The sequence below is a fragment of the Ascaphus truei genome, chromosome 8 (assembly GCF_040206685.1).
Source record: "Ascaphus truei isolate aAscTru1 chromosome 8, aAscTru1.hap1, whole genome shotgun sequence".
Taxonomy (NCBI): domain Eukaryota; kingdom Metazoa; phylum Chordata; class Amphibia; order Anura; family Ascaphidae; genus Ascaphus; species Ascaphus truei.
The window spans coordinates 100,729,728-100,752,710 of NC_134490.1; the positions used below are offsets into that span (position 1 = coordinate 100,729,728).

General features: G+C 41.6%; 1 protein-coding gene across 2 annotated transcripts in view; it reads right to left on the bottom strand.

Moving 5' to 3' along the window:
* RTKN2 (rhotekin 2) overlaps positions 1 to 22,983 on the bottom strand; it is a 243,539-nt gene that overhangs the window by 125,552 nt on the left and 95,004 nt on the right. For both annotated transcript variants that reach the window (XM_075612971.1, XM_075612972.1), the window contains one exon: positions 18,955 to 19,008. In XM_075612971.1, the coding sequence (XP_075469086.1) occupies positions 18,955 to 19,008 (54 nt within the window). The remainder of the gene's footprint in view (positions 1 to 18,954; positions 19,009 to 22,983) is intronic.

Here is a 22,983-nt window from a genome sequence, read left to right on the forward strand (position 1 = left end):
GTTACAAAGGTCCAGGGCACATGACACTCAGATGTTGCACAGCTATCAGGTAATCTGTAATTGTATTGCTGTACTAATGTACAAAATAACACGAACAGGATATAACAATCAGAGTGCCTCACTGCACTGAAAATTAAGTATTATAGGGAATGTGGTCACAATCTGAAATTGTTTGGCTACCACCTCAAAGTGGGGTTACACAACATGGACAGCCCACACCAGTCATTCAATATGATTGCCACATGGTTTAAATGTCACTCACTACTGTACTTAAGGCAGTTTGTTATTTCCAGCATAAATAGCACCCTGATCAGAAGACATTTGTTAATTGCTGACAATTATAAAAAGCACAACAGGATACTGCATGATGCAATGACAACATGCCACAGTCACAAGACTGCAAGACGCAAAGACAATACACAACCATACATGCACATAGCACTGCATGATTTAACAGCAGAACACACGACACAATAACAGACAAAACGACACATGGCACTGCGTACACAATCACTCCACACTGTTTGAGACAAACACACACAGTGGTTGGCATTACCCGCAGCATTGTGGTGCAGGATGGTGGGAGGCATGGTGCAGACTATAGTTCGGCACACAGGGGGTAGGAGATGATCAACAAGGCTCAGCACAGAGCAGCGGTGCAGGAACAGCGTGTCAGATCCCTGCTCTCACTGGACACATGGCTCATACAGCTGGTGCAGACCGGAACTGCTTCATGTGCGAAATGTCTGACTTACTAATACTGAGCATGCGCAGTTGTTTTAAAAGTGCACGACATAGCCACTGCATCATGGAGGCCCGCGGTGACAGGGGGAAGCGGGGACCGGAGGGACATCCCCGCTCCCATCTCCTGCCCCGCGGCCTGTCCCGCGGTGACAGGGGGAAGCGGGGACCGGAGGGACATCCCCGCTCCCATCTCCTGCCCCGCGGGCTGTCCCGCGGTGACAGGGGGAAGCGGGGAGCGGAGGGACATGCCCGCTCCCATCTCCTGTCCCGCGGGATGAATATGCGCTAAAGCGCGGCGGCCATTTTTTTTTTCCGCGACCCCGTTAGTAACGCGGTGGTCTCGGGGTGGACCCCGAGACCCGCGTTATAACGGGGTTTAGCTGTATTAGGTTCAGGCAAGATTCTCCAACTCGGGTGGGGGTACCTGCTTACCGAAAACAGGATGTAATCAGGCAATGGATAATTCAAAGAGTATCCCCTCTTATGGATAGCTGCTGCTGCTGCTGCTGCTGCTGTTGTTAACACCTGGGCTCAGACGAGGAGTCTCTTATGGGCAGGGACAGGTTTTTCCAGCTAGCTGCGTCTGCCTCAGTCCTCTCCCAGCACTGCAGAAGCTCCAGGACCACACACAGAGATACTTCCTGGTCTGCCCGGGCCACGTGCACCAAACACAGCAATGCTGAAATGTTGGATATTCCTACATGTGCACGTGATTTACCACAGCTCACAGCTCACAGCTTCGGAAGGGTACAGCACTCACACCCGAGTAGTAGGGACCTCACAGAACCACCCTACGCGTTTCGAAAGTCTTGCTTTCTTCCTCAGGGGTAAAAAGTAATGAAAAGTAGTCCCTGTAAGTCCCGAAATATATAGTCCCGGTTTAAAGAGACAGTGCATCCTTGTGATCTTGATCATGCGCAGATTAAAGGACTGGGACACTCAGCGTGTGGACACTCATGGACATGACATACAACAGAGAAAAAACATATATAAAGGAAATAAAAGAATATAACAATTAGTGCAATACATAAAATACAGATGTGTATCTGATACCTATATATCCTCATGGATAGGAAAAGAAATTTAATAGTACACATATGAATAAAACAAAATGCTTAACAAAAAATATAATTAACAAAAAATATATAAAAAATATATAAAATATATATAAAAAATATATAAAATATATATAAAAAATATATAAAAAATAACGAATAATAGGGTTATTATTTTTTATATATTTTTTATATATTTTTTGTTAAGCATTTTGTTTTATTCATATGTGTACTATTACATTTCTTTTCCTATCCATGAGGATATATAGGTATCAGATACACATCTGTATTTTATGTATTGCACTAATTGTTATATTCTTTTATTTCCTTTATATATGTTTTTTCTCTGTTGTATGTCATGTCCATGAGTGTCCACACGCTGAGTGTCCCAGTCCTTTCATCTGCGCATGATCAAGATCACAAGGATGCACTGTCTCTTTAAACCGGGACTATATGTTTCGGGACTTACAGGGACTACTTTTCATTACTTTTTACCCCTGAGGAAGAAAGCAAGACTTTCGAAACGCGTAGGGTGGTTCTGTGAGGTCCCTACTACTCGGGTGTGAGTGCTGTACCCTTCCGAAGCTGGGAGCTGTGAGCTGTGGTAAATCACATGCTGGCGTAGGAATATCCAACATTTCAGCATTGCTGTGTTTGGTGCACGTGGCCCGGGCAGACCAGGAAGTATCTGTGTGTGTGGTCCCGGAGCTTCTGCAGTGCTGGGAGAGGACTGAGGCAGACGCAGCTAGCTGGAAAAACCTGTCCCTGCCCATAAGAGACTCCTCGTCTGAGCCCAGGTGTTAACAACAGCAGCAGCAGCAGCTATCCATAAGAGGGGATACTCTTTGAATTATCCATTGCCTGATTACATCCTGTTTTCGGTAAGCAGGTACCCCCACCCGAGTTGGAGAATCTTGCCTGAACCTAATATATGTTTTTATGTACTATTTTATGTGTAATAAGTGTATTTTATGATATTAATGATATGCCATATTAAATGCCATTGTGAGTAGTTACCTGTTGTTCTCAGCGTCTGTTAAGTGTTGATTGTTTATGTATGTGTATGTTTTACAGTATTATGCTATGATTTGATTTCTTTGTATATTTACATGTTCACCCTTACCACGTGGAGCATCCAATCGGACGGGCGATTTCCGTGGCTCTGGTTGTATATTTTATAATATATATTTTATAATATCTATTAGAATTGCTTTGATCACTACAGTGTTGAGCGCCACTGATATAACTTCTTTTCCATCACTAAGGGGGATATTACTCTGACAAACCCCACTGACATTGCAAATGCATTCAATGATTACTTTGTGGGGTGTGCCACTAACTTATTAGCGAAACGCAGCACAAACCCCAAACCTGAATCTCATCCTGGGAGTACCCCTATAGTCCCACCCCCTCCCAACACTGCCCACAATTTTCAATTTAGCCCAGTATCTGAAGAGGAGATTACACAAGCGCTCCTCAAACTAAAACTAAGCAGCCAATGTGGACCCGATTTACTACAATCTAGGTTCCTACGACTTGGTGCCCCAGCCATTGCCAAACCAATTGCGTCCATAGTCAACTCCATCCTGTCTGCAGGCCATATCCCTAAGACCTGGAAAACTGCCAGAGTTGTCCCAATCTTCAAAAGTGGGGACAAAAACACTGTATCAAACTACAGGCCAATCTCACTTCTCCCAATTCTATCCAAAGTTATGGAAAAATGTGTCCACTCCCAATTAAGCGATTTCTACACCAAGACAAATTTCCCTAGCCAATTCCAGTCTGGGTTTCGTCCCAAACACTCCACCGTAACTACCCTGCTAAAAGTTTGCAATGAAATCCAGTGCGGAATGGAACGGGGACAACTCACTGGTGCAGTATTCCTAGATTTTGCAAAGGCTTTTGACACAGTTGATCATGTTATCCTGCTTAACAAACTCCAGAGCTCTGGAATAGGGAAACATGCTTTAAACTGGTTTCAGTCCTACCTATCAGGAAGATCCCAACATGTGTCCATCTCAGGCTCTAACTCCAACCCCCTGGATATCACCTGTGGTGTCCCGCAAGGCTCTGTTCTGGGGCCCCTACTCTTCTCAGTGTTCATTAATGATCTTCCCACAGCTTGTAAGGAAGCCTCAATACACATGTATGCAGATGACACAATCCTGTATGCACACAGCCATAGCCTCTTTGACCTTCAACACATACTTCAGTCTGACTTTTTGAGACTCGAAAACTGGATTTCCCAAAACAAACTGTTTTTAAACACTGACAAGACGGTAACAATGGTATTTGGGACCAAGACTAAATTTGTAAAGCTTCCAGTGACTGAGCTCCTGATTAGAACCAACGCTAAAACCACCCTAACATCTGTCACTAGTTTTAAATACCTGGGCTTATGGTTTGACTCACACTTAACATTCGGGATGAACATTGATACCCTGACAACCAAGACCTATGCCAAACTAGGGGTACTTTACAGGAACAAATCCTCCCTAAGTCTCCTGGTCAGAAAGCGTATTGCACAGCAGATGCTAATGCCAATTATTGACTATGGAGACATAGTATATGGCTCGGCTCCTCAAACCCACCTTAGCAAACTTGACACCCTCTACAATTCAATTTGTCGTTTTGTTCTCCAATGCAACTACAACACACATCACTGCGAAATGCTCAAAGAACTAGATTGGTCATCACTAGAGTCTAGGCGCAAAGTTCACTTTTCCTGTCTCACCCTCAAATACTTTCTGGGCAAGCTACCCAGCTACCTGAGCAAGCTCCTCACCCCTACCACATGCAGTACCTATCACCTGAGATCAGACTCCAAAAGACTATTCATGGTCCCAAGACTCAACAAAGTATCCGGACGTTCCTCCTTCTCCTTCCGTGCACCCCAAAACTGGAACAACCTACCAGAGACTCTCATATCCACCACCAGCTTAAGTTCTTTCAAATCTAAGGCTGTCTCACACTTTAATCTGGTCTGTAACTGTTTCATACGCTCATAATATATATTTTCTTTAACTGTGCATGCAATGTCTTGTATATAATGTATACCTTGTTCATTTATGTAACTGTATTTGTAACCATGTATTATTTTGTTTTACTCTGTGCCCAAGACATACTTGAAAACGAGAGGTAACTCTCAATGTATTACTTCCTGGTAAAATATTTTATAAATAAATAAATATTACTGTATGTTCATTTGAATGTCTTAGACAGGTCTGCAACCCTGTCTTTCACCATTATCACACAGCACTTCCACTGCAGCAAGGGATTCTGGGAACTGACATGCAAATGAGCACACAGTGCCACCTTTTATCTCAAGCTCACATTACATGAATAAGCTTTTTTTTGTCACTTTTTTTTACCCACCATAACCTTAATAAGTGTGGTATATATATATATATACAGTGGCGACCAACTTTATTCTTACTTGGCTAGCTCTGCGAATTTCCCGGTGATTCCCAGTAAAATCAACCCCACACTGATGAGACCCATCAAGGTCGAAACAGCTATCTGTGGGTGGTTTTCTAGGTATGCACCTTAACCCTGGCTGTGCTCAAAGCTGTGACCATGCAGCAAGCTTAAGCCTATAGGGAACCATGTTAAAAATGGTTATTGAGGCAAAAAGTGACTGTGTGCTCATTTGCATGTCATTTCCCAGAATCCCTTGCTGCAGTGGAAGTGCTGTATGCTGGGTGATAATGGGGAAAGGCGGGGTTGCAGACCTGCCTAAGACATGCAGATGAGCATACAGTTATATTTGCATATTTGCTTTCCTGTGGAGGGTTTTTGTCACTTTTTTTACTCACCATAACTTAACTATATATATATATAGACAAACACACGTGCCCCGTTATAAAACGGTCCTAGGGGTCCACCCGATCCGACCCCGTTATAACCGGAATCGCAATCAGGGACTCCACGTCCGCCAGAGGGGGAGAGCTGGGATAACCCTCGCAGCTCTCCCTGAGCCCGGTGTCGAGGCAGCAGCCCCACAGCACTTACCCGCAGCAGCTGCTGATCTGTGTGCTGTGCAGAGTCTGCAAGAGAGGGGGGAGCGGGGGGAGGATCTCACGCAGCCTGTGCCGGGATGTCAGCTGTCTGTGTGTGTCCCGGCCAGGAACCAGCTCCCTTCTCAGCTACCCCCCCCCCATATATATCCAGATGCAGTATTCTGAACTAAGTGTGTGTGTTCTCTCCCCTCTACGGAGTGATGGTATTCACTGTACTCAGCTTCAATACCTAAAAGGTTTGTGTATTTACACTGCTAAAAAAAGGGGTTCTACATGGACTTCTATTTTATGGTCCATGACTATATATCTGCAACAAATGTGCACTATTGTCCCAGAGTCTAGCTCACACACAAATACAGTGTGAGACTTGACTCTTACTAGGGTGTGGTTCTGGATATACATAGTATCATCTGTTAAATGCTAGATTACATGTCTGACACTTGATTTGTTCTGAGCTCTATTACATAGGGCATAGATTAATATATAACTTAGTGTTATGCATTCAGCTTTATTTTTGCTGTAAGTGTTTTGAACCTTTCACATAATTTAGGCTGATACATAGCCACAATGTGGAGTCCCTTAGCCATGAGCATCTCATAGGTTTTAACTTTATTCTTTTAAGTTCTTTTCATCACAATAATTATTATCAATAAATGTAATTAAAATCAGTAGAGATGGAGTGCTTACTATAGGGTTTCTGTTCTTGTTTGAGTATTGCTATGCTTATTCCCTTAGCATACCTCTAAAAAGTGAACTACATTACGTTGAGCAACTCCCACCCTCCTAAGCACTATGTATACATTTACATATATACATACACTCATGTATAATCGTGTGTATGCATACATAATTCTTTGTACAGTATGTTTATACATACGTGTGTGTGTACGTGTACGTTTGTGTGTAAGTTTGCCCCCCAAAAAACTGTTAAAAAAAACATTTTTAAATTTTAAACGGAAGCCACACTCAGACCGCATTATAAGCAGATCCGCGTTGTAGCCGATCGCGCTATAACGGGGTTGAGCTGTGTATATTTATATTGTGCAAGAAAGGTGCAATAAAGGCGCTAAATGCCCTATGTATACCAAGTGACTTTGTGTGGTGATCAGTGCTTATACAAAATCTCACAAGTGAAAATATAAAATATATTGTAAAGACCCCCTGCTTCAACCCTCTGGTGGGGTTTTCTTCACTATTCCCCAAACAGTAGAACTTGTATCACACGATCCAGGGGGAGCATATATATGTATATTGTGACAGAAACCAGGGAATGGAAATAAATTCGATATATAGGCCTCCCAGGATACTGGACAGCTTCTATCCTGTTTTGCCTGGGAAGAGCAGCCACAAAAGGGATGTCCTCCATCCCACAGTTTTGCAGGTGCTAGAACGGAGGGATGAGGGATCCAGACCCGAGTTGTCTGCTGCCTGATTTCTGTCATCTGTCCTGCAAATTAGAAAACAGGTATTTAAAGCTGGTTTCCTGGTTCCTCTTTTCTCTACCCAAGAGCCTGGAGGCAGGAAGGCTGTCAGTAAGCAGAAAGGTGAGAACCCTTCCCCCTAAAAGGGTAAATCATTTGAGTACTATAAGGGAATGATGAAAATGTAGAGACTTTGTGGATAGAAATTAGCAGTGGAGGTAAAAGTATAAAGAAAATGTTTGTGGGAATATGCTATAAACCACCAAATATCTGTGAGAATGAGGAAGCTAAAATACTTTTGCAAATGGAGAAGGGATCAAAACTGGGTCATGTTTGCATAATGGGGGATTTTAATTATCCAAACATAGACTGGGGCAATGAGATTAGCATTACAACAAAAGGAAACAGGTTTTTGGGGATGCTTAAAAACAATTATATGACACAAATTGAGGAACCAACCAGGAGAGGGGTGTTACTGGATTTAGTCATATCAAACAATGTAGAAGTAATAACAAATATTCAAATCCTGGAACATTTGGGTAAGTGATCATAACATGGTCTCATTTGAAATAAATTATCAAAAAACAGATTACTTGGGTTCAACAAAGACCTTAAACTATAGAAAGGCAGATTTAAAAAACTGAGGTCTAATCTACAAGTAATACATTGGGATGATGTTTTTGCAGGGAAAAATGTAGAAGATAAATGGTCAGTCTTTAAAACATTGTTAGAAAAGCACACTTATCAGTGTATACCTTGGGTAATAAGTATAAAAGAAATAAGTCAAAACCGATGTGGCTAAATAAACAGGTAGGGGAGGAAATGGACAAGAAGAGAAAGGCGTTTAGATTCTTTAAGTCAGAAGGGATAGAGACATTGTATCAGAATTATAAGGAATGTAACAAAAATGGCAAAAATGGATAATGAAAAAAGGATTGCAATAGAAAGTACGGTCAACCCTAAAATATTCTTTAAGTACCTTAATAACAAAAAAACGAGAAGTGAAAATATAGGACCCTTTCAGTGTGAGATGGGTAGGCAGATTATTGGAGATGAAAAAATTAAAGTAAATAAGGCACCTGGCCCCGATGGCATACATCCAAGAGTTCTCAAGGAGTTAAGCTCAGTAATAGCCAAACCATTATATTTAATATTCAAGGACTCCATTTCCACAGGCTCAGTACCACAATATTGGCGTAAAGCAGATGTGGTGCCTATATTTAAAAAGGGAGCTAGATCACAACCGGGGAATTACAGACCTGTAAGCCTGACTTCAGAAGTGGGGAAACAACTTGAAGGTTTAATACATGATCTTATTCAGGAATACCTAATGGATAACAAAATTATTAGTAATAGTCAGCATAGATTTATGAAGGATAGATCATGCCAAACAAACCTTATTTGTTTCTTTGAGGAGGTAAGTAGGAATTTAGACCAGGGCAATGCAGTTGATGTGGTCTACTTAGATTTTGCAAAGGCTTTTGATACGGTTTCACACAAGAGGTTGGTGTACAAAATAAAGAAAATTGGACTCAGTAATAATACATGGACCTGGATTGAAAACTGGTTAAAAAGACAGACAACAGAGGGTTGTCATAAATGGAACTTTTTCAGGTTGGGCTAAAGTCGTGAGTGGAGTACCTCAGGGATCGGTACTGGGACCCTGTTTTTTTAACTTGTTTATTAATGACCTTGAGGTTGGCACCGGGAGCAAAGTCTCCATCTTTGCTGATGATACTAAATTGTGTAAGGTAATAGAATCAGAGCAGGATGTAATTTCTCTTCAGAAGGACTTGGAGAGACTGGAAACGTGGGCAGGTAAATGGCAGATGAGGTTTAATACAGATAAATGTAAGGTTATGCATTTGGGATGCAAGAATAAAAAGGCGAATTACAAATTAAATGGGGATAAATTGGGGGAATCCTTGAAGAAGTATTTAGGAGTGCTTGTAGACAGCAGGCTTAACAATAGTGCCCAAAGTCATGCAGTAGCTGCAAAGGCAAACAAAATTTTATCTTGCATCAAACGGGCAATGGATGAAAGGGAATTAAACATACTGTAATTATGCCCCTTTACAAAGCATTTGTAAGACCATACCTTGAATATGGTGTACAATTTTGGGCATCAATGCTAAGAAAATACATTATGGAACGAGAGAGAGTGCAGAGAAGAGCCACCAAATTAATAAAGGGGGTGGACAATCTAACTTATGAGGAGAGGCTAGCTAAATTAGATTTATTTACATTAGAAAAGAGGCGTCTAAGAGGGGATATGATAACTATATACAAATATATTTGGGGACAATACAATGAGCTTTCAAAAGAACTAGTTATCCCACGGGCAGTACAAAGGAATCGGGGGGGGGGGAAAGGTTTTCTTACAGTAAGAGCAGTTAAAATGTGGAATTCATTACCCATGGAGACTGTGATGGCAGATTCAATAGATTTGTTCAAAAGAAGGTTGGACATCTTTTTAGATAGCAAAGGTATACAGGGATATACCAAATAATTATACATGGGAATGATTTTGATCCAGGGATTAATCCGATTGCCAATTCTTGGAGTCAGGAAGGAATTTCTGTTCCCCCTTATGAGATATCATTGAATGATATGTCACTGGGGTTTCTTGTTGCCTTCCACTGGATCAATAAGTAAGTATAGATATAGAATAAAGTATCTGTTGTCTAAATTTAGCATAGGTTGAACTTGATGGACGTATGTCTTTTTTCAACCTCATCTACTATGTAACTATGCACTACCTTTGACTGTGCAGTGTGCTATTTTGATTTGTTGGAAGCGAGCAAGCCGCCAACCCTAGTCAGGGTGATCCCGTGTCTAGTAATTGCTCAGTTGAACAGGGTTTATTTTGTACATTGTTTTCAAAGTGTTGCAGTCCCAGTGCCTGGGACTGAATAAACCAGGCAGAAGCCTGCTTAAAAGGAACATTGTCTCACGTCTCCCTCACCCTAAAAGACCGTGTTCTAGTGGATCCGGAAAGATGGTGGAGCGCCCTGAGTAGCAGTTTGTCACATATGGTGGAGAATGCGGACAGAACACTAAAAGATCTGCAGGTAAAAGAATGTTTTAAAAAAAAAAAAAGATTTTTTTTTTTTGGTAAAACAAGATGGACCAAGTGGCGAGTGCGTTGGTACCCAATGTCGCTGCCCAGCAAGAGACTAATGCAACTCAGCTGCTAATGGCCCAGCAAGAGACTAATGCAACTCAGCTGCTAATGGCCCAGCAAGAGACAACTCGCTTACTGAGAGAGGAGCAACTGTAAGGAATCGGGGAACACATTCCCTGCGACGTGTTCCCTCCTTACCTATTGCTCCACACACACCTCCGCGCCGCTTAGAGTGCACACGCACACAAAGGCTTTCTGCAAACATCACAGAGCTTGGTCCCGACTCCCGCTTGTGTCATGCACGTGACGTTCATGTCCCAGCTGCGTGGCAACATTCCTATCACTGCTCACCTGTATCCTGCATCCTCTGTCCAATCCCTGCTCACGCAGGGTCCGCGCCTCCGCTCCGCCTTTCGCACTGATTGCTCAGCCTTGCTCCTTAAACCCTGCATGCTCAGTCATTCATTGTTGAGCATAAACCCTTGTAGCCTTGTGTTCCTGCTTTGCTGTGCCTTTGCCTTGTACCTAACATATCTTGTCTCCTGTTGATCTCATGTGTACCGACCCTTCTTGACTATTGGACACTCTCTGGATAACGACCCCGGCATGCCTCTGGCTACCCACACTTCTCCATCCCTGACCACGGCTATCGGACACTCAACTATCCCACCGACTCCAACCCCTGACCACGGCACAATGGATAACAACTACGCTGCTGGCTCCGCCCCACGACCTCGGCAAGTATCTGGACTAACCCACTCTCTCTAACCAAGGCCTGGCTACATTGACAATCCACTTTCCAGACGTGCCTCCACTTCTGTGGGTGCGCAGCTCTATACTTTCCCACCTCAGTACAGGGGTCCCACCTTGTTCGTGGTGAGCACAAGCGTTACAGCAACAACGTTTCGCCCAGATCATACAGCAGAAACACGGGGTCCTGAGAGAGGCTATCACTAAGGCCACACTGGCAGAGGCAGCCCCGGCCCCGAAAATGACCAGGGCAAGCCACTACCTTCAGAACATGGGGTCCTCGGATGATGTTGAAACCTATCTTCTCACTTTTGAACGCACGGCACAGAGAGAGGGTTGGCCAGAAGCAGAGTGGGCCAGTCTACTCGCACCCTTCTTTAGCAGCGAACCCCAGAAGGCTTACTTTGATCTAGAGCCAGCCGAAGCGAACGTCTATGCAAAGTTGAAGATCCTCGCCCGCCTTGGCGTAACCACGGCTGTTCATGCCCACAGGTTCCACGCATGGTTCTTCACATTGGGTAAAGCACCCCTGATCCCAGATGTACGACCTAATCCACCTCGCCCGGAAGTGGCTGCAACCCGAGATCAACTCATCAAGCCACATCGTGGAATGGTTGGCAATGGACCAGTTCTTGAGGAAACCTCCCTCCGCCTACGCCATTAGGTCAGCCAGTGACCCCCACAATGCAGACGAGCTGGTGGCCCTCATAGAAAGGTACAATGCAGCAGAGGAGCACATGCAACACACAGTCCTGGAGCATGCCCACAACCCAAGGATACAGGACTCTTGCAGGGACGGTAAAAGAGAACCAGGGTTAAGGGGGGCTGAAGTGCGGGGACCGCCTTCATAGAGCACCAGTGACACTGGCTTGCATACTAAAGGCAACAGCCGACATGGGGAGCCACGAAAGGGCTATAAGTGGGACACAGATTAAAAGACAGTGTTCTAGTGGATCCAGACAGACGGCGGAGCCCCCTAAGTAAGCCGTTTGTCATAAATTTATACATTTATTTAACACATACATTCCCAGCTAGCTCAAACTCCCACACCCACCACATCATGAAGATATATTTATGTCAAAAAGAGTGCTAACTGGGCGTGACAAATGTATACAACAAAAGACAGGGGTGCTGAATGCTACATCCAATTGACAAAACATATAAAGTAATAAGTATAAAGTTTAAATACTTCAATAATAATAATATATTTATTTATTGACACACATTCCCAGTAAGCTCAAACTCTAACACCCACCACAATATAATATATTAATATATAAATATAAATAAATATAATATAATATATATATATATATATATATATATAAATATATATATATATATATTAATATAATATATATATATTAATATAATATATATATATTAATATAATATATATTAATATAATATATATATATTAATATATATATATTAATTTAATATATATATATATTAATATAATACACTTAATATATACTTATATAATACACTTATATAATACACTTATATAATACACTTATATAATACACATAATAACTTAAAGTGAGTGTCCTTAAATCGGGGTATGCCTGTATATATATATATATATATATATATATATATATATATATATATATATATATATATATATATATATTAATATAATATATATATATATACAGGCATACCCCGGTTTAAGGACACTCACTTTAAGTACACTCGCGAGTAAGTACATCTCGCTCAATAGACAAATGGCAGTTCATGCATGCGCCTGTCAGCACTTCCTGAACAGCAATACCAGCTCCCTACCTGTACCGAAGCTGTGCGCAAGCGAGGAGACTATAGAGCCTGTTACACATGTGTTATTTACATCAGTTATGCACGTATATGACGATTGCAGTACAGTACATGCATCGATAAGTGGGAAAAAGGTAGGGCTTCACTTTAAGTACATTTTCGCTTTACATACATGCTCCGGTCCCATTGCGTACGTTAATGCGGGGTATGCCTGTATTAATATAATATATAATATATATATATTAATATATATATATATTGTATTAATATTGTATTATATTGCTGTGGAGGGTTTTTGTCACTTTTTTTACTCACCATAACTTAACTCAGTATGGTAAACCCCATTCTTTAGCTTCTCTGCATACCCAGTTTACCAACCCCACACTGATGAGACCCATAAAGGTCGAAACAGCTGTCTGTGGGTGGGTTTTCTGGGTATGCACCTTAACCCTGGCTGTGCTCAAAGCTGTGACCATGCAGCAAGCTTAAGCCTATAGGGAACCATGTTAAAAATGGTTTTTGAAGCAAAAAGTGGCATTGTGTGCTCATTTGCATGTCATTCCCCAGAATCCCTTGCTGCAGTGGAAGTGCTGTGTGCTGGGTGATAATGGTGAAAGGCGGGGTTGCAGACCTGGCTAAGACATGCGGATGAGCATACAGTTATATTTATATATAATATATATATTAATATAATATATATATTATATATTAATATAATATATATTATAATATAATACACACACACACACATACATACATACAGTATACCCACACACACAAAGGTGGTATTCAGTCCTACAGTACTGTGAGAAATAAAACCCGTTTAAAATTCTCTCCTATTTTGGTTCACTTTGCAATTGATTTGGTATCCTTTTTCGGTGGCTAATCCTGTTTTGGAGATAGGGGTTGGTTGCGGGATGGCAGTTAATAGTGTGCATGCGTGCGTGCAAAGTGTGCTGTGTTACAAACCTTACATTCTGCTCTCTCAGGTACGGGGGGTAAGTTTGGCTGGATGGGGGTTTGGGATTGGGGATAGGGGATTTCAGTTAATAGTGTATAGTGCCTGGCTAGGCTTCACAGAAGGAGCCACTGTGAAGTCAATGCACAGCTTAATCCAATAACCCCAACATCAAAAAAAAGGTGGAGCACAGGCAATGCAATAAACAAACATGTGTGTACACACAGACTGCAGTATATGTATTAATTCTCTGCTATGAAAGGGGGGAGGGAATGGGGGACGGAACGCTAAACTGTAGTGTGATGCATGCACCCAGCTGTTCTTTATTTACAGTATCATGCATCAATGAAATGTAACACAACGGGAACACTGCGTGAAAGTGTGTGAGTGTGTGTGTGTAAAGATACAAACACACACACGCAGTTATGTGAGGGGAAAAAGCATTAAACATTTCAGTGTGAATTTTTCATAAACGTGATATATCTATCAGATACAGTGGACTAGCATGCACTGTGCCAAAAGTGTGAATTAGAAGATTTAGAAAAAGAGTAGAAAAGAGTAGAAAAGTAATAAAGTGTAAAGTAATATATTGATTTTGACATCTCACACCATAATCTTCATCATCTGATGGCTGTGTGCTGTGGGTTTTGAGTTTGCATGCTTTCGATTCTGAAAAAAAGAAAGAAAATGCTTTAAGTAGAGTATACTTTAATTATACAGGTACTATACACCTGGGGGGCGCAGGATTATTTTGGGGGTGCAGGCAGTTGCAGCGGTCCCACAATCTTCCCCAAGTCATTTAAATTAAATGGGATCGCGCGAGGCTTCTGTAACCAACTTACCGGCATCATATCAATCAACAATCAGTATTACAGGCTATTGGTGTCATAGGGCACAAAAGTTCATAAAATATTTTGTATTTACCTTTGTTAGAATTCTTGTCAACCTTGCTGATGCGGCGATATTCGGTAGATATACTGAGCATTAGAGGTAAAATCAAGGTTCGACTTCTGTAGATAGTAGTCAGGTAGGACCAGGTTACGAGATGGACCTGTGAAGGTATAATCAGGTTGCGGCTGCTGTTCACGATGATATTCAAATGGTGTCCCATTGCGAGATTGGGAAGTATGATTCAATCTGTTGGTCCCATTTCTTCTCCTCCTTTTGAAGTTGCCATGGTCAAACATATTCGCAAAGGATGATTCCAATACCCCAAATCCTCTTCTGACCCTCGGATTTGGGGGGGATGCAATGAAGCAATCATTCGTTGACAAAGTGTAGCACACAGACTTCTTCCACCTAGTAGAGTCAACTAAATCCCTGAAGTATTCATAATTGGCAATGAGATAGCCATAGAGTGGCTTTCTTATCTGCTGCATCATTAATTGCTGAAAATATGAGATATAAGAGGCTACAAGCTGGTTTCTCCGAAGCAATTGACATTGCACTCTGTCTCAGCTCACAAAACTATCAGGAGTGAGTGAACACAAAGTATAAGTAGAACTCATTGAACAATTACATTTTGCAACAAAATATTAAAACAACCAAATTTTGATAACGTCAAGGCCATAAAACAATGAGGACTTGTAATGCATTGCTGGATCAGTCTGGCACCTTTTTGAGACTTACAACACTCTACATACACGAACTAAGGCTGCGCTTATAGTGCCGGCTACGGCTACAGCTACGGATGACGTCTCCCGTCTCCGTAGCCCAAGCGAAAGTTGTAATTTGAGTTTGGGAGACATCTCTTGCTACAAAGGGAGTCAGAAGGCAGAGGGGTGGGGACAAGGCTGAAATGGAAAGGAGTATTAATTTCTGTTTGTATGCTGAATTTACTTTACTTTTACTTTAAATTACGGGAGAATTTACTATTTTAAAGTTGTTCATATAGTGTGTTTCACTTGACAGACACACAAACACATACACAATCAGGGCCGCCGACAGAAATCATGGGGCCCAGGACAAATGAAAGGAGCAAGGCCCCCCCCCCCAAACCATAGCGCACCTACCACGGAAAAACAAATTTTGCAGGGGGGCGCGGTATGCCGGTGGCTGTAGGGGGAGGTGGTGCTGCAGGGGGCTGTGACTGCAGGGGCTGGCGGAACCGCGGGGACGGTGGCGGGAGCCTGGCGATGCTGCAGTGGGGGGCGATGGCTGGCGATGGCCCGGCGGCTGGTGGTGCTGCGGGGAGCCCGGCAGCAGGTCACAGCAGTTGTCGCCGGCCCTGACCCGCTGCAGGCACCTGTCTGTCCCGCGCTGGCTGCTCACGCACGTGCCGGGCCTCCCTCTCACACCGGAAGCTTAGCCCAGCTGACTTCTGGAGCTGCCATCAGAGAGACCATGCGCAGCGTTTTTTTTAAATGAACTGGCAGACTGCGCAGGTGGCCGATCCTCCTGACCCACGGGGACCAGGATGCCAACATCGGCAGTCCCCCCTGTTGGCGGCCCTCCACACAAATCACACACACACACAATCCCACACAGGGCCGCCAACAGGGGGGGTCTGCCGGTGTTGTTGTGCCTGGCCCCCTGTTAAAAAAAAAAAAACCGCTGCACCCGGTGCCGAGTCTCTTGGCAGCGCCGGAAGTAAGCTGGGCTAAGCTTCCGGCGTGAGGGAGGCCCAGCGTGCGCATATGCAGCCATTGTGTAACTGACAGGTGCTGGCAGCGGGGCAGAGCCGGCAGCAACTGCTGGGACCTGCCGTCGGGCCCCCGCAGTCCCGCCAGTCGTCGACAGTCCCGCCAGCTGCCGGGCCCCCGCCACCCCCCCCGCAATCCTGCCGTGATCCCTCCACCGCCCCCCCTGCAGCCACTGTCCCCTCCCCCCCGCTGCAGCCACTGGCCCGACCTGAGATCATCCCCAAGGTAAGCCTGAATTTTATATATATTGGGGGTGTATTTTATATTTGTATATAGGGGGATTGGGATATTTTTTAGATGTATTGGGGGGGGATTGGGATATTTTTTAGATGTATTGGGGGTTGGGGTAATTTGTAGTTGTATGGGGGGGGGGGAGTGGGGTATATTTTTATATGTATTGTGGGAGTGGGGTGTATTTTTATATGTATTGGGGGGTTAAGTAAAAGTTATGCGCTAAAAAAATATTTCCGTGGTAGGTGCGCTATGGGTCGAGGGGGGGGGGAGGGCTGATTTCTGTTGGCAGCCCTGATCTCATACACACACACACACACACACACACAATCCCCCCCCCACACAAACACAATCCCCACCCACACAAACACAACCCCCCCCCACACAAACAATCCCCCCACACACACACACACAAACACAATCCCCCCCACACACACACAATCCCCCCCCCCACACACACACACACAATCCCCCCCCACACACACAATCCCATCACACACACACACACACACAATCCCACACACACACACAATCCCACACATCCCCCTCTCCCTGCATCAGAAGCCATCTGATTGGTTTACAGTCTGTCACATGGTGAGACCGTCGCTGTAAAAATCAAATTCTACTGACTACAGAGATTCAGATCGCTCCGTCGCCATCGCGCCTTATATAAGCGCATGCTACATATTCAATGCATTTGTTTTGAAGCGACGTTGCGTCACCGGCACTATAAGCGCAGCCTAACTTAACACATCCACCTTTGCCATTTGGTGGACAGGCGCAAAACTACAAACAAACAAATTTGATATCTGTCTAGCATATTCCAGTTTAATTCAGGTATGAATAACAACATGAAGAGCTGTCTACAGCTAAAAGGGATGTATATATTGATAACATCTCCAAAACAGAACGATTGATGTCCGGACTTTAGTTAAGAAAAACTGAAGATACAAACAGACTATACTTGTAAAGAGTCGGATAGCCCAGCAGTAGAGATTCGGAAGCGGTACAGAGGAGAAACTGCCAACAGAGGGGCTCGACCATCATAGGATATAGCGGTACCGAAACAAACCTTTGCAAAGTACAGGACTGCTACACTCAATTACAGACACGAGCTCCAATGCGCATGCGTGTACACACGCACATACACACACGTGCATCGCTTATGTGAACTGTAATGAGAATTGTATTGTGATGTGTGTGGTGATCCTGTTTAAGCATCACAAGGTTCATGTTAACCGTTTAATATATAAAATCAGTTATATATCCAAGTGTTGTCCCCTTCGTTTGCTACACGCACGTGTGGTATTTATCATAGGCATAAGGACTCAGGCCCCCATATCAGCACAAGGCGAATAGTATAAGGTACAGTAAAAATAGAGGGGTTACATCTGCTTTTCACCATTATTTCTTAAAATTGGCATACAGCAAAGGTGATACTGTGTGCTCACTTGCATGTCATTTCCCAGAATCCCTGGCTGCAGACCTGTCTTAGACATGTGAATGTGGTCACAAGTGATAGTGTGTGTATACACCCACTATATGTAATAATAATAATAATAATAGCATGTTTTTGTATAGCGCTGCTAGTTATACGTAGCGCTTTACAGAGACATGTTGCAGGCACAGGTCCCTGCCCCGTGGAGCTTACAATCTATGTTTTTTTTTTTTTGGTGCCTGAGGCACAGGGAGATAAAATGACTTGCCCAAGGTCACAAGGAGCCGACACCGGGAATTGAACCAGGCTCCCCTGCTCACTACTCACTGAGCCACTCCCTCTCCCATACATATGTACATATATTAACATTTTCAAGAAGGCTACTCTTCCGTAAATATGCCAGTTCAGTGGTAGATCTGATGTCCTGATGAATAGCGAACAGTGACTAGAAATGTTGGACTGTAAGCTCCTCGGGGCAGGGACTCCTCTTCCTAAATGTTACTTTTATGTCTAAAGCACTTATTCCCATGATCTGTTATTTATATTATCTGTTATTTATCTGATTACCACATGTATTACTACTGTGTAGCGCTATGTACATTAATGGCGCTATATAAAGACATACAATACAATACAAATGGCTAAAATATGCTTGAGCAGGAGATGTTTTTGAATAATGTTCTGTGTACAATGAAAACAGTGTTGGTCAGTTGATTTACATATGCTTCTCCATTTTAGTCGGATAAAATGGCTAACAATCTTATTGATAGAAATATACAAATAAATAGCTACGTACTTTCTTTGTTGCTGAAGTGTTCAGAGTTCTTCCACATTAATGGAATTCGAATACCTAGAGAATAAAAAGAATTGTATATATAGATCTCCTTTTGCAAATAAACATGTTTACCAGTACAAGCAAATTATACAATAGATCAGATTACGCTTCTACCTCACACAATCAACTGAATTGGTTGTGTATAATTATTTTAAATGTAAATTGCCGAAAGTTGTACTCAACCCCCTTGTTGCCCTCCACGCCACCAAAAACCCCAATTTAAATAGGGTAAATGTGGGTGAATAATGCCTTAAAAAAAGAAAAGTCTTAGAAAAGCGTTTTCAAATATTGTTTACACCGTAACAAAATAATTTCGGGTGTATTTAAAAACTTTATGTAATATCTTTTGTGATTAGACAATTTGGCTGGGATTAATTGAAAGTGTATATTTCGTATCACGCAGCATTAAATGGCTGCAACTTTCACAACCAAAGCAGTGAGTAAACTGCTGACTGCGGGATTCTAATGAAGAGGAGGGGAAGAGGTGAAAGAGATAGGGAACAGCGGGGAGAGAGACAGAAAAAAGGCAAGCAATGCTAAAGAAATGAGCATAGGAGGGTGAATGGGGAAAACACTTTGGGTAATGCAGTCAATTCTTCATTGAAGTGGTTAGCATCTAAAAAAACAAGCAAGTTTCCATACAGTACCAGGTACATTAGGAAAGTGTAACGGTTAAGACAGACAGGTTCAAAAGAAGTCCTCATTCTTATTTTATTTCAGAGCAAATTTCAGCAGTGTTGAACAACGGATAGGTTAGATTTCAAACATCTATTCTATAGAGATTCTATCTAGTGACTCCCAAATAATGCATAGAACACTATTCAAGCAGCAGCTTGTATATTATTTGATACTAAACCATTCTAGTGGTTATTTGGCTTACTTTGAAAAAGAAAATACTACTGGTTCATGTCCCTGTATTGTTTTACCTAAACTATGTCTAATACTATTTCATGAATAATAATTGTATTTATTTATAAAAATGTTTTACCAGGAAGGAATAGATTGAGAGTTACCTCTCGTTTTCAAGTATGTCCTAGGCACAGAGTTATAACAATACATGGTTACATTAAAAGAACAGAGGTTATACAGTCAATTCACAGACATTTCATGGACATATAGAGTTGGAAAATTGGGTACAGGTAATTGGGTAATGCTATTGATTTAAATCTACTGCCAGAAACTAAAGCAACATAATACTTCACAATGCCCTTTCTTTAAAGCGACAGTCCCACATAGCAAAGGGAGAATGCTCAACATGGATTCGTTAAAAAATAAAGTGAAAGTGAACATGGAAATATTGTTCAAAAAAGGATTAAAAAAAAAATACTTTTACTTGTCAGATTTGTTTAATAATAACAAATCGCCTACAATACATACAACAGTACGAATGAACCTTGGTGCTAGGAGTTACTGACTCTTTAAAGGAGAAATTCTAATCAATTGGTACGCTTTTTTATTTTCTGCATAAACTACATTTACTTCCCCCTTTCACATTGATCTCGTATCCCTACTGTAATTGTTAAATGGTTTGGAAATATGGGCAAATAAATGATGGATTATTTTGTCTTTTAATAATAGCGGGCCTTTTGATTCTCGAAAACGTATGCAAGACTGGATCACTGAAATCTTCAAATAAAAAACAAACTACTGCATTCTTTTCTTTCGTGACATGCAAGTCACAAAACACTTCTAACTAAGCCAAAAAACAAGGTTTTATGGATATTTGTTAAGATGCGTTTGCAAATGTAAGGCCAAAAATCCTAAATGCAAAAGTAATTTCTTACTCTATGAAGTCAACATACAAATTGATATAGATGATGTCACAGGGCCAAGTGTTTTGACACAAGTATGAGTTGCTAAGTGGAACTGCTCCTTTAAAAATGTTATGCCTATAAACAAAAACAAAAAAACACTGAAGTAATGTTTTCACAGGATTCATAATATTTGCCTACACATGCACTATTGAGTGACATATTGTGAGCCGTGTTTATTATCAGCTGTCCCAAGAGCCACAGGAAAAAGACGGCACTGTCCATAATTCTGCTACGGGGCTTTTCCCTTTAGAATTACAGCAGCTACTCACATCCAAACAAATGGAGAAAGAAAAGAAATCATAAAACATTTTCAGTGCCTGTTGACTGCAGGAAACTAAATTACATCTCACAGATTAAACTATGATTACAACACCCCTCTTGCTTGGCATTTAGCAAAATGTGTGAATTCATTTTGATTTAGCTTTTATGACCATTTCTATTGAGCTTCCATTCCTGTTACAGATAAATCACAGGTGTGAAAAACAAACTGCTTGTATCCACTAGAAATGTTGCTGGTTGAATTATGAATCATCTAATCTGATGTTGCTAAAGCAACAGTAATGTATTTCAATTTTTCTACTTAGTCTGCTCCTCAATCATTTCAGCTACAAAAGGTAATTACTGTATGTAACAAGTCTCAGAGGACATATATTGATATATGATTCACAAACAATGTAACAAATCGAGGCCAGCGCTGATTTTATATATATATATATATATATATATATATATATATACATACATATATATATATATACATACATATATATACATATATATATATATATATATATATATACATACATATATATATATATATACAGTATATATATATATATATACAGTATATATATATATATATATATATATATATATATATATAATTTTTACTGATCATATTTTCTTCTTTAATAGCGTAATTGGAGCTATTCATTTTTTTGTTTGCTTAAAGCCTTTACAAAATAAAAAAGGGAGGGGGGAGGGAGACAATTCTGTTGTAAATCCAATACTAAAAAATAGAGGTAAGCGCTACTTGGATAATATACTGTATGATGTAAAAGTGATATTAAAACATGCAACAAATGTGTGATACCACTGTATAAAATAACATTTGACAACTGTAGTAAGTGTAACCAGTGATTACAATTGATAATCAGGCCAGTAATGCCCTGTTCTGATGGGGATTATTACTATTATAGGCTAACTGTAGATGTTTTTGATTATTTTGACACTTTTCCAAAAGAAGATAGACACTTTTGTATAGTTATATTGGTTTTTATCAACATTGATATTTTACATTTTCTTGTGCTTTAACTGTACTTTTTTATTAAAATGAAATTGTAAATACTCTCGTGTATATAATATTATATATTTATACACACACACATAAAAACAAAAACTCTGCAACTCTCCCCCCCCTCTATACACACCCACACACAATACAGCCCCCCCCCCTCTGTACACACACACACACACACACACAGCGCAGCCCCCCATCTGTACAGACAACAGACCTTTCTCCTGTGAAGAGCTCTATGGAGGCAGTGAGGGGGAGGAGTCAGTTCTTTGCTGGTACCGCCTTCCTAATCACCTCTCCTGTCACAGAGCTGCTCTCACTGTGTGAATGAGAACTAAAAAAAACGGATTGGCTGAAAAACTTGGCAGGGTGCCAAAAATTCCGGGTCATTACGGAATTGATAATGCCCGGAACTTTGACCAATGAGAGAGTATGATTTAAAATAATGCCCAGTTTAGCCTACAATTAAGTAATACTCCCCAAAGAACAGGGCATTACTGGCCAATAATGCCCTGGCTGGAAGAGTTGAAGGCCCGAGGCGAAGCTGAGGGACTTTAACCCAGCAAGGCATTATTGGCCAGTAATGCCCTGTTCTGAGGGGATTATTACCATCATATGCTAAATGTAGGCTTTTAAAAAAACATATATATTTTTCATAATAAAGAGACACTTTTGTAGTCATATTGATTTTTATCAGCATGACCGTCTACATTCTTATGCTTTTACTGCACGTGTTTATTAAAATGACATTGTACATACGCACAGCCCCCAATACACACAGCCCCCAATACACACACACACACAAACAGTTCGACAAATCAGGTCGCCCGCACGCCCCGGGCGACTGGATTTGACATTGTGGCGACCTCATATTGGCCC